Below are 13,301 nucleotides of genomic sequence, written 5' to 3'. Positions count from 1 at the left end.
GCCTTTAGAATTTTTCATAATAATTCATTCTAATTGTTCACACACACACACACACACACACACAGTTGTTTCTTGCAATGGATATGAAAGAGGCAAGTACATAAATTTTCTAAATAATATTTTAATAGTAATTTAATTGCTAATATTATTCATGTGCCAGCCATACACTAACATTTTATAAGCATTATTTTATTTAACAGTCATATGATCCTTATATGGAAGATATAGCTTTGTTCCCATTTATAGATTAAAAAACTGTATTGTAAAATAATGTCATCTCCCCAAGTTCCCACAGTAAGTGGCAAAGAGAGGCTGTAAAGTCAGCACAGCCTGATTGTAGCACCTTGACTCATTGCTGAGTCCTTTCACTATAGTTGTAAAAATACATGACACAGGTCATCAGTGAGAGACCGGCAGGGGAGCACCTCCTCCAGCTGGAGGTTCAGAGTCGATCCTGATGAAGTTCTGAGGCATGAGTGAGTCAAAGGCACAGAGAGCAAAAAGTGGGGAAGCCAAGGCATAAACCTTTTACTCACACCTATTCCTTTGTTAAAAGAAGTCTTAGTTGGGAAGAGAACTTTGGTAAAATGCGTTCAATTCACAGGCTGTTTGGCTGAGCACATTCTATTCAGAGGTGATACTGCTGCCTACTTTCACCTCAGGAAAGTCTTCAATGATAACCTTTCTTTCTGCATGTTGGCATCCTATCTGATCTCTGCAAAGGTTATGGTAAAATGAATGCTGGGATTTGGGCAGTGCTTAAAAGGTCTCCTGGGGAGGAGGCAGGGCTTTTCAAGTTATACTTGTGTCTCTTCTAATCTGACTCATCTCTCCTGAGCCAACAATCCTTTCATGCAATGAGTTATGATATTGTTGGATGCTGTTCATGTGAAAAATGTGATGGCTGAAAATGTTTGGAAACTATAAATTATTAAAGTATTTTAATAAAAGTAAGTGTTTACACTAAATATCTTCCCTGAGTATGACCCCCCCAAAAAAGAAGGAATTATCAGCTGATTTGCACTGGAGGAAAATCTGCATGGATGTGGAATTTATGGCACAGCCTTCATCTCCATGGCAACTGATGATGATACACGCAGGACAGATTTTCCTAATGGGCCTAAGACTCAGCTTGGAGGTATTATATGTTTAGATAAACAAAAATGATTTGAAATTTGGGAATTTTTTAAAGATTGATTTTACTTAAATTGATTTTGGAAAGAAGTGATGAAAGAAAATCAGATAGTTCTTTCCAATATTTTAACCAGAAATAGATGCAGAAATCTCATATAATTCATAAATTGAGCTTGACATGATGCTATGACTCTATGGAAAGAACAAAGAATTCTCCATGCAGAGGAGAGATCATTCCGTATGAAATCCAATGCCTTTGTATGAGAGTTTCTGAAAGTATTATTCCCCAGTGAGCAGCGTCAGCATCCCCTTAAAGGGGTCCTCAAAACTCAAATTTAGGTCCTGCCCAGAACTACTGCATCAATCTCTAAGGGCAGGACTCCAGAATCTGAAATTTTAATGTTTCCCAGACAATTCTTAATTGGAACTATTTTTGGTAGAACCTGAACAAACTAGGCAATATTCCTTTACCATATCTACGAGCAGGTAATTCTTGAACATTATTACACGTATGAGAAATATTGGCTGCCATCACATACTCGGCTCATAAGCTCTGAGGAGTATCACAGAGTGCAAAGAGGGGTTACTTAATCCATTTGCATGTATTCTCAGGGGAGCAAAACAGTGTAGCATAGTAGTATTGGACTTCTGGGTTTTAAAATCCAGCAAAATTTTAAAAATTGGGTGAATAGACAAACATAAGTTGTCTCCTTTATTTTGCCCATGGGGCCATTAAAAATGCTTCATCACTCTTACTATCATTTCACAAAAGAAAGGGCATTTTAAACACCCAAAAAGAAATAAGCAGGAAAAAAATAATCTCAGAATAAAGGACAGCCTTTCACATGGACTAAATTTAGAGGTAAGCATGAGGCATTTGTTACGATGTCCTCAGTTCCCTCATTCTGCCACAGGGAGCACTGGCTCTGGCAGTGACATCCGGGAAGCTCCCAGGCAGTAGAGAGACCAGGCTTTCACAAAGGCGAAAGTCAACCCTAAACTCTGCCCCTTGCGAGCTGTGTGATTTGGGCACTACTAGCATGATGGATTCATCCTGGTTTGCTTATCTATAAAATAAGGATGATTGTCATTGTGACCATTAATGATCTGACATGAAGTGATTAATGAGGGATGTCATAGAGAAGGGACTCAAAAGATGTCTTCCTTCCCTGGTTTTCTCCTCTTATGGCTTTGCAGTCTGCTAAGAATCTTGTTGGATGTGAGATAAAGACTTGAGATTAAAAGGAGAGGAAAGGACTACTTAATCAATTATTCCCAGATTTTGTTTTTAAGCTTTTCTTGCTTTTGGGCCTGACGGAGTTTCACATTAGACAATCGTTGGTACCTGACTGTTACCAACTACCTGAAATACACTCTCTGTCTAGTGTGTCACAAAATACAAGGGATACAAGTAAATCCTTGCTGCATGTGTTTAAAATACCTTTTTGCTTTTTCTATTACACCCATTCATGAGTAAATTATTTCCTCAAAGTAGGAATAGTCCAGATGATTATTTGTAAATGGTGCAGAGGTAGGAGTGTGTGTGTGTGTGTGTGTGTGTGTGTGTGTGTGTGAGAGAGAGAGAGAGAGAGAGAGAGAGAGAGGTTGAATAGTGGCGGGTGAGGAGGAGGGCTGTTGTGTGGCACAACTCTCGGGCACCATTCACACTGTATTCTATGTGAATGATGCCCCACTGTTAATTGTGTCCCAAGGAGTAAAATGACAGACCTTGGCAGAGGGAGGCTCACAGATAAATATTGTTCCACAAAAAAATTCTTTATTACAAAGAAATTAATAAAATAATTTCATAGCTAACACTTTTTTGAGTGCTTATATGTAAGCGTTATGCTAAGCATGTTCCATGCATCATCATATTTTATCCCTCAAAAATCACCCTGAGATTATTGTCCCCATTTTTCATATGAGGAGACCAGGTCTCAAGTGGCCACTTGTCCTACAACACCCAGCTGATCAATGGCAGAGGCAGAATGTGAGTCTAGATCTGTGGAAATCCAGAACCTAACCTCCAGAACATTTTGCTAAGTAGGAAAAAATATAGAGAACAGAGATCTTGTAGCATTTATAAACTTGGAGGAGGGTTGTTTTCTCTTCTTTCCTTCTTGAAAGGCAGTTGGCCAGCTTTGACTTATGTTTATCTCTATGAAGGTAGGAAAAAAAAAGAGCTTTTTTTAACAACAACAACAAAAAACCAAAATCAAACCTTATTCACTAATCCCTAGAGCAATGATGTCTCTCTCTTCCTGAGGCAGGGGGCCTTCTATCTGAGGTTCTCTCAAAATAAGCGGGTCATTGTATTTCCTAAATGAATGACCTCCCTTTCTTCCAGAAGTAATCACTCATGCCCCACTGAACTGAACAGAAAGTGGTGGCCAAGTATCCTGTCATCAAACCTCCTTCAAGGCAATGCTGGGACTGGTTACTTTGGAAATAGCTCTAATCTGTCACGTTAGGCAGCTTTGCTAAGACTCACTTTATTAGCTACCACCAAGAGCTAATAAAACATGTCAGGAAGTCTCTGTAAGCTGTAAAAACATTTCCAAAGGTCACTGCCGACACTCCGGACTTCAATGACTTTTTAAAGGAAAAGAAAACAGAGGCAGAGGCCCAGAGCTCCAAAGGCAATGGCCCCAAATGGGCTGTAAAGGCTGACAACTCCACACGGCACCAGCCATGGAATAAATTCTGTCCAGAGGGCGTTTCGAAGAAAAGGTCTAAATCCACAAAAGGGCAGTGGGGATGGTGGCAAGGAAGGAAAGCAGGATGTGCCAGGCTTGATCTCATATGAGGACACTTTCCTTTTTTAGTTATTTAGATTTGGTGTGGGGGCATCTAACAGTCACACTTGCAATATAATCCTTTATAAACAATGGCATAGATAGAAAGGTGATTAATTTCAGATTAACCATAGAACACCAGGCATTTCTCTTAATACATGATTTTTCCTATTGTAAAAGTAAGCATACCTTTAAATAAATCGTAGTAAAATATATTTTTAAAGGGGGAGAAATGTCACCTTAAAAGCTGGGAACACAGTTTGAGGTTTCTAGAGTCATGCTTTGACATTGGGATGTCTCAAGACAAATGATTGAGAGCCAGTGACTCTATCCGATTGGAAATTCTAATAATTATCGAGATTTGCATTCACTGCTGATAGACAGGTCCAGGCCCAGAAGAGACAATACATTTTTATCTTCCTGTAGGATAAAAATTTTAGACTTGCAATCTGAACTTTGGAGCAGGGGTGGGTGTGGGGTGGGAGGTCAGTCAGTGAGCATGAAAAGCCCGTGGATAAATTGGTCTGCTCCAGACAGAGAGGCAAGTTCCATTCTGCTTTGGAGCGGCTGCTGGCCTGCTGTAGTGCACAGATTGTACATGGTTGTCCTTAATAATTTATTGCAGGCTTATAAAGGGAGCGAACGTGATTCAATTCCCTAAACATTACAATGTTCAGTGAATTTCAAAAACTGGAGATTCCATTGGGTCAAGCTGCTCCTTTCCTTTTTCTTACTGTTTTATTTGTCTTCTTCTATTCCCTGAGACAAGTAACACAGAGCAGCAACAAGAGCCTAGACCTAGGAGCCAAACTGAGTGGGTCAAGCCGTTGCTATGCTTTGCCTGCTCCCTAACTATAAGCTGCTTCTCTTGCTCCTCTCTTCAGGCATCTACTTAACACAGATAACAATAGGATTAGCCCCCAAGGACACTTGGAGCATTAAATGAGATAGCTTTTAAAGCTCTCAGCAAGAAGCTTGGCACCTAGTGGGCATTCAATAAATGAAGGAATTCATAACACTGTTCCTGGACTGGGAACTTTCTCAGGGCAAGGGTCATGTCTCTCCTTTTTCAGATCCCCAGCACAAGGTGCCCAGGCACCCAAGGGAGAGGGGCACCTTTAGATATGCTCAAGAAAAAGCTAATTTGGCTTGATTTATTCCACTTTCCTTTCCTGGTACATTTCCCCTATTATTATTTTTTTATCTTCAAAATATTAAACCACATTTTCTCTTGCTTCAAAGAGAGGTAACATTGACAGCAGGTTGGATCTGTCCAATTCCTTTCCTAATTTTTTTTTAATTTGTTCTAGATATATTTATCTTTCCTGTATTATTTTTGATATTTAGCATTCCCTTTTCCCCTTCCTTTTTTCATAGTTTTCTGCCCTGGGAGAATTCCTTTTCTCTCAGTTATTTTGCCAATCTGCTATCCCCGCCATCTTATCCCTTCCCCTCCCCAATTCATATACAATGTCTGTCCAGAAAGTATCCAGCCATGCACTGTGAAACGTAGAGACATTTCTTGAAGAAGATACAAGAAACAATGTACATAGGACAATGAAGCCTTAGTCCTCTTCAAAGTAGGCACCTTAAGAACTCACACAGTACTCCCAGCTTCTCTTCCACTGTTCAAAACATTCTGCAAAATCTTTTGTTGGAATCACCATCAGCTGTCCTATTTCCTGAATCTCATTCATGGTCTGAAATAACTTCCCTTTCAAAGGTGATTTTAGTTTTAGGTAAAGCCACAAGTCGCAGGGTGCTAAATCTGGGCTTTAGAGGGGCTGAGTCACCTGGGTGATTTGATGTTTCACCAAAAATCTCTGCACGAGACATGATGCATGAGTGGATACATGAGTGGATGTCTCTGCACGAGACATGATGCATGAGTTGTCATGAAGCTGCCAATCACCAGCTGCCTGTGGCTGCAGCTGTTTCTATCATATTGCATCTCTCAACTGATGAAGAACATTGAGGTAGTACAACTTATCAATTGTTTGGCCTGGAGGGACGTACTGATGATGGATGACACCTTCCTAATCAGAAAACGTAGCTAACATGGTCTTCATCTTACGCCAATTTTGCTGTGCCTTCTTCAGGCATGGAGAACCAGGAGATTTCCACTGGGATAATTGGGCCTTTGTTTCTGGATCATAGCTGTAGACCTACAAATTCATGTCCAATTATAACCTTTTTGAGGAAATCTAGTTCATTGATAGTGGTTTGAATCAAGTCATTAGCAACCGTAGAACAATGTTCCTTCTGCTCTGGTAGCTGAAGCCATGGAACAAATTTTGCCATGTCACATTTCATGTCAAATTCCTGTGTCAAAATCTTGGACACAGTAGTTTTTTGAATCCCCAGATCAGCTTTTAGTTCTCACACTGTCAGTTGCCAATCTTTGTTGATTGCAGCCCATATATGTTCAACATTCTCAGGTGTTCTGCTGTTGCACACCTTCTGGAATGTGGATCACTTTTGACAGATTCTCGACCATCTTTGTAGCATTTGTGCTACACTTATTTGCGCTGCACTCATTGTATCATCTACAAAAGCCCTCTGAGTCATCTGAATAGTTTCCACTGGAGGAATGTTCAGGCTTACCACAAAATCTGATGCAGATCCATTGCTCTACTTGCTCAGCCATTGTGAATGCCATGGCCACACAGTACACATGCTCACTCAACAGTGGCCACCACCCCCACTGACTAGTACAGTTAAGTTGACATTGTTCACGCATTTGCATTCCAGTCCACTCTCCTTGGCTGCCAGGTTACATTGATATTGTGCAAACTGTTCTCATTATATTAACAATAGTTGGAGTTTTTCCAAACAGACATACCAAGAATCATCATTTATTTGACTCTGGGGTTATCTACTTTCTAATAAATGCTTCTTCCCACATAGGTTAGTCAGAGTCAGTTTCTGTTGCTTGCAACCACAGGGTCCTAATTGATACCTGTCTTGTTTGTTTGTTTGTTTGTGTTTTTTCCCGTCTCTATTCATGTTTCTTTTCAACTTCATGTATGGTTTTACATATGTCTCCTTGACTATCTACAACCAAATTTAATCTCCTTCCTCATTAAACATGGCAGAATTTATTCCATTCTGCTAATAAGGATGACATCACTCCTTTCTGATAAGTTCAGTTTTCCTCTTAACAAGTGCAGTGGCTCCATGAAATTTAGTTACCTTCAAGGCGATCTGATATTTTTTGCTGAGCAAAATGTTAATGTTAGCATCCTAAGTGCCCTAAAACTTAGCTATCACTATTTAAAATGGTAGTGCATGAAGAGAAGTAGCTACCTTCTGCTTTAACTCTATTCATTTAATAGGGTGGAAAAAGGAGGAGAGACATTTAATGACTTGTGCAAGGCCAGAACACCAGATAGAGGGCAGATGAGAATGTAGTCTCCCGATACTTGGTGAGGTGCTATCATCATTCTATTGAGCCATTTATGAGGAAAGATATTTTGGACTAAATCCAAGCACATTTTCCTTGTGAAGTAGGGAAAAAAGCCTTTGTCACAGGACAGTAACATCTACAAGGCAGTCAGTCTCATAATAAAGACATCTAAGAATTCTTCAAATTTTTCAAAAGAAGTTAGAAAGAAATGAATCAAGGAAGGAGGGAAATAAGTGGTAAGGAAAAATGCCTGATTGTTTTTCTTCTACAGGGAGGTGCAGCCAATGCATAGTGAACTCTCATGTGCAGTGAGCTGGTTTAAATTTGAGGGTCTTCCTCCTCCAAAAATGGCATTGGATTATTAACCCAAAGCAATGAACCAATAAAAGAGTCCTTTATTTTAAATTCATATATAAAATATTTAATTTTCTTTTATTTCTAAAGAACAAAAAGTCATAGTCCCTCAAAACTCCCTGAGTGACTGAGTGAAGGAAGTGGAAGGGAGATACAGAGACTTTAGAAATGCCCCCAATTTTTTGTTAGATAACTATTGAAATGTTGTGATTCCAAGTAGTGAAACCAAAGGCACATAGCTATGATATTTATCTTCAAATTTCACTAATCTAAAAATTTACTTTATTGCAGATATTTTCTAGGCACAGATGTTGCTGGTTGACATAGAAACTAGCATATTACGTTATTCTTAAAAGTGAATGAAACAATCTTCACATTTGACTTTAACCACAAAATTAAATGTCTGTATAAGACAGTTGCAATTGACAAAAAGTAGGGCAGATACAGCTTTCTGAATTTTTTTTACTGGATCTAACTCAAAGATCTTTTAAATTTAGGGATTTGGATAGTATTTTACTGTTAAACACAAACAGTTGTCAAATATATGGCTTACCCTGACTGCTGAGTACACAGTGGCAGCCACAGATAGTAGATCCCTGGCAAAGGGGAGGACAGAACAGACTAGGGACACTTTAGGAGAGACTGGAGATGGAGTCTTTGGGGAGAGAACTGAGAGTAGCCGCCGGGATCCCGGTGCTGAGTAACCCCCCAGGCAGCAGCCATCAGTGCTCAGGCAGACCACTCCCTCTGAGCGGCTGAGGGGAAACAATAGCCCCAACCCCAAGATGGATTCTGCCTTGTCCTGTGGTGTCTAAGCCTGACTGCTGAGTGCAGTGTGACAAGATTAACAACTGAAGGAGACAGACAGTAGACAGTAGAACCCTGGAAGTCTCCAACAGACTGCCTAAGGTCAGACAGGGTCAACATCTGATATCACCAAAAGTGGATCCAGAAAGAAAAAACAGCAGTAAAATACTAGAGGCTACTGAGACAAAATCCTCTGTGGTCTTCTTCATGATTTGTGATATTTTCTTTACTAAATAACTTTAAACGTTCATGTTGGGTCCATCAACTTGTTCATATTAAGTCATTAGATTTTATACTAATAGTTTATTTCTCTTCTTTTTATAATAGTCTTAATCTTTTTACAACTGTATTAAAAGTGGTCCACTTGCTATTGATAGTGAGATTACAGGGGGGAAGTTATTTTTGCAGATGTGGGTTTGTTTCCTGAGCTTTGTGGTTTTGTTCTGGAAGCACCTGCACAAAAACACCCAGGACATGGTGGGCAGAGTAACCTTCAGTCAATCAGATGGAGGGAAAGACCCACCAAAGAATGACTAAACAACAATGAAAACCCAATTACTTCCAGAGAACCAACATAAATGACATAAAAGGCATCCAAAGGGTACTGAGTTCAGGAGATCAAGGAGACTGCACCACTGAATCTCACAGGTCTCCTATGATAGAAGTTCACACCACAAAGTCAGGAAGACAAAACAGATCAATTTAAGAAGCAGAAGCAAAAAGGAAGACCCTCACAAATAATGGGAAGACAAAGAAACACCCCCACCCCAAGTAGAAAGGAAAGGAGGAATCCCCAGAAAGAGAACTAAATGAAATAGAGGCAAGTAAACTATCTGACATTGAGTTCAAAACAACAGTTCTAAGGAAGCTCAATGAGCTCAGGGACAACTGCGAAAAACTGCAGGGAAACTATGAGGATCTTACTGCAAATTATATCAGCATGAAAAAGGACATAGAAACTATCAATAACAGGCAAGAGGAAATGAAGAATACAATTTCTGAATTGAAGAACACAGTAGAAGGAATCAAAGTCTGGCCAGATGAGGCAGATGATTGAATCGGCAAGCTGAAGGATAAGGTAGAAAAAAGCTCCCAGAAAGAGCAAGAAAATGAAAAAAGACTCAAAAAGAACGAAGAGACTTTAAGGGAAATGCAAGACAACATGAAACATAATAATAATAACCTTATAATAAGGATACCAGAAGGAGAAGAAGAAAAGCAAGGGATAGAAAACCTGTTTGAAAAAGTAATGATGGAAAACTTTCTTAATTGGAGGAGAGAAAAAGTCACACAAATCCAGGAAGCACAAAGGGTCCCATTCAAGATGAACCCCAAATAAGGCCCCCTCCAAGACACACCATAATTAAAATGGCAAATATCAAAGACAAAGAGAGAATCTTAAAGGCAGAAAGGGAGAAAGAGGTAGTAACATACAAGGGTGCCCTGATATGGCTAGCAGCTGACTTCTCAACAGAAACACTACAAACCAGAAGAGAATGGCAAGAAATATTCCAAGAAATGAAAAGCAAAGGTCTGCAACCAAGACTGCTCTACCCAGCAAGGCTGTCGATTAAAATGGAAGGCAAAATAAGGAGTTTCCCAGAAAAAAGAAAGCTAAAAGAATACACCTCAACCAAACCAGCACTGCAAGATGTGCTAAAGAGACTGCTTTAAGAAGATGAAGGAAAAGAGTGAGAAAGAGAGGAACTCAGGTACAAAGGGAAAAAATGAATAAGCACCTATCAATAATAACTTTAAATGTAAATGGATTAAATGCTCCAATCAACAGACACAGGAAAGCTGAATGGAAAAGAAAACATGACCCACACATATGCTGCCCACAAGAGACCCACCTCAGAACAAAGGACGTACACAGACTGAAGGTAAAGGAATGGGAAAAAAAAATTCCAAGAAAATAAACAGGAAAAAAAGCTGGGTAGCAATACTTACATCAGACAAAATAGATTTCAAAAAAAGTCCATAAAAAGAGACACACAGAAGGACACTTCATAATACTCAAGGGAAGAATCCTTCAAGAACATATAAACTTTGTAAACATATATGCACCCAACATTGAAGCACTCAAATGTATAAGGGAAATCTTGGAGGAATTCAAGAAGGATATAGACAGCAACACACTGATAGTAGGGGATTTTAACACCCCACTGTCAACAATGGGTAGATCTTCCAAACAAAATATCAACAAGGATATTGTGGAACTGAACAACGCATTCTATCAAATGGACTTAACTGATATACATAGAACATTTCATCCCAAAGAAGCAAAATACACATTTTTTTTCAAATGTACATGGAACATTTTCAAAGATAGACCACATGATGGGACACAAAACAAGCCTCAACAAACTCAAGAAAACTGAAATCCATAACAAGCATTTTCTTAGACCACAGGGCTTGAAACTAGAAACCAACCTCAAGGAAAAAACTAAAAAACATTCAAACTCATGGAGATTGAGTAGCATGCTAGTAAACAATGAATGGGTCAATAATGAGATCAAAGAAGAAATCAAAAAGTTTCTGGAAACAAATGAAAATGAACAGACAACAGTCCAAAACCTATGGGACACAGCAAAGGCAGTCCGGAGAGGGAAGTTCATAGCAATACAGACCTACCTAAGAAAGATACAGATATTTTAAATAAACAATCTAACCCTACAACTACAAGCACTGGAGAAACAACAAAAAACAAAGCCCAGAGCACGTAGACGGAAGGAAATAATCAAGATCAGAACAGAATTGAATGACATAGAGACTAAAAGAACAATTGAAATGATGAATACATCCTGGAGCTGGTTCTTTGAAAAGATAAACAAAATCAACAAGCCTTTAAGCAGATCCATCAAAAAAATAAATAAAAAAAAGAAAGAAAGAAAAAGGGACAGAACCCAAATAAATAATATCAGAAATGAAAGATGAGAAATTACAACTGATACCACAGAAATACAAAGGATTGTAAGAAATTACTACGAACAATTATATGCCAAGAAATTTGAAAACCTCGATGAAAAGGATAAATTTCTAGAAAAATATAATCTTCCAACACTGAATGAAGAAGAAGCAGAAAGCCTAAACAGACCAATAGCAGCTGGTGAAATGGTGAAATTGAAGCAGTAATCAAAAAACTCCTGGCATACAAAAGCCCTGGACTGGACGGTTTCACAGGAGAATTTTCCAAAATATTTCAGGAAGAGCTAATCTCTGTGCTTCTCAGACTATTCAAAAAAATTCAAGAAGAGGGAAGACTCCCAAACTCTTTATATGAGGTCAGCATTATCCTAATCCCAAAACCAGGTAAAGACACAACAAAGAAAGAAAACTACAGGCCAATTTCGCTGATGAACATAGATGCTAAAATCCTCAACAACATATTGGCAAACCGCATCCGGTAATTCATGAAGAAGATCATCCACCATGATCAAGTAGGGCTCATCCTAGGGATGCAAGGATGGTTCAATATTTGCAAATCAATACATGTAATACATCACATGAACAAAAAGAAAGACAAAAATCACCTGATCATATCAATAGATGCAGAAAAAGCATTTGGTAAGGTACTGCATCCATTTAATATAAAAACACTCAGCAAAGTGGGAATAAAGGGGGCATACCTCAACATAATAAAGGCCACATATGAAAAACCTACAGCCAACATCATACTCAATGGAAAAAAACTAAAAGCTTTCCCACTAGGATTGGGAACAAGTTAAGGATGTCTGCTTTCACCACTTCTATTCAACGTAGTATTGGAAGCTCTAGCCACAGCAATCAGACAAGAAAAAGAAATAAGACATCCAAAATGGAAAGGAAGAAATAAAACTGTCATTGTTTGTAGATGACATGATAGTGTACATAGAAAACCCCATAGACTCCACCAAAAAACTACCTGACCTAATAAGTGAATTTGAGAAAACAGTGGGATACAAAGTCAATATTCAGAAATCAAAGGCATTTTTGTACACCAACGATGAAATACCAGAATCAGAAATCAGGAAAAAAAACTTATTTGCTATAGCAAAAAGAAAAAATAAAGTACCTAGGAATAAGCTTAATCAAGGAGGTGAAAGGCCTATACTCAGAAAACTATACAACACTGAAGAAAGAAATTAAAGAAGACACCAATAAATGGAAGCATATACTGTGTTCATGGATTGGAAGACTTAACATCATCAAAACGTCCATACTTCCCAAAGCAATTCATAGCTTTAACGCAATCCTTATTAAAATACCAATGACATATTTAACAGATATAGAACAAACATTTAAAAAATTTATATGGGAACATAAATGATCCCAAATGGCTGCAGCAATTTTGAGAAAGAAGAACAAAGTAGGAGGGATCACAATACCTAGCATCAAGCTATTTTACAAGGCCACTGTAATCAAAAGAGTCTGGTACTGGCATAAGAACAGACACATAGATGAATGGAACAGAATAGAGTGCCCAGAAATAAACCCATGTCTCTATGGTCAATTAATATTCAACAAAGGGGGCAGAAGCATAAAAAGGAGTAAAAATAGCCACTTCAACAAATGGTGTTGGGAGATCTGGACTGCCAAATGCAAAAACATGAAATTCGACCACCAACTGACACCATTCACAATAACAAATTCAAGATGGAGAAAAGGTTTAAATATAAGTCGCGACACCATTAAAGTCTTAGAGAACATAGGTAGGACATTGTTAGATATTCCACACAGCAATATTTTCACCAACATGTTCCTTAGAGCAAGGGACATAAAAGAAAGAATAAACAAATGGAACTTCATCAAAATAAGAAGCTTCT

At 38.6% G+C, this 13,301-nt stretch overlaps 1 protein-coding gene across 3 annotated transcripts in view; it reads right to left on the bottom strand.

Annotated features, from left to right (window-relative positions):
* MOB3B (MOB kinase activator 3B) overlaps nucleotides 1-13,301 on the bottom strand; it is a 179,994-nt gene that overhangs the window by 64,039 nt on the left and 102,654 nt on the right. Inside the window, exon 3 of one of the 3 annotated variants that reach the window (XM_054588090.1) lies at nucleotides 2,969-3,292. The exons of the other annotated variants lie outside the window; for them this stretch is intronic. Within the exon in view, the coding sequence (XP_054444065.1) occupies nucleotides 3,174-3,292 (119 nt within the window). The 3' untranslated portion in view covers nucleotides 2,969-3,173. Of the gene's footprint in view, nucleotides 1-2,968; nucleotides 3,293-13,301 lie in introns of those variants that run through there. 3 annotated transcript variants of the gene reach the window in all.

This window comes from Pteronotus mesoamericanus, unplaced genomic scaffold (genome assembly GCF_021234165.1).
Source record: "Pteronotus mesoamericanus isolate MK-2021 breed Mesoamerican mustached bat unplaced genomic scaffold, CSHL_Meso_final contig_124, whole genome shotgun sequence".
Lineage (NCBI taxonomy): Eukaryota > Metazoa > Chordata > Mammalia > Chiroptera > Mormoopidae > Pteronotus > Pteronotus mesoamericanus.
This window is presented reverse-complemented; position numbering and strand designations above follow the sequence as displayed.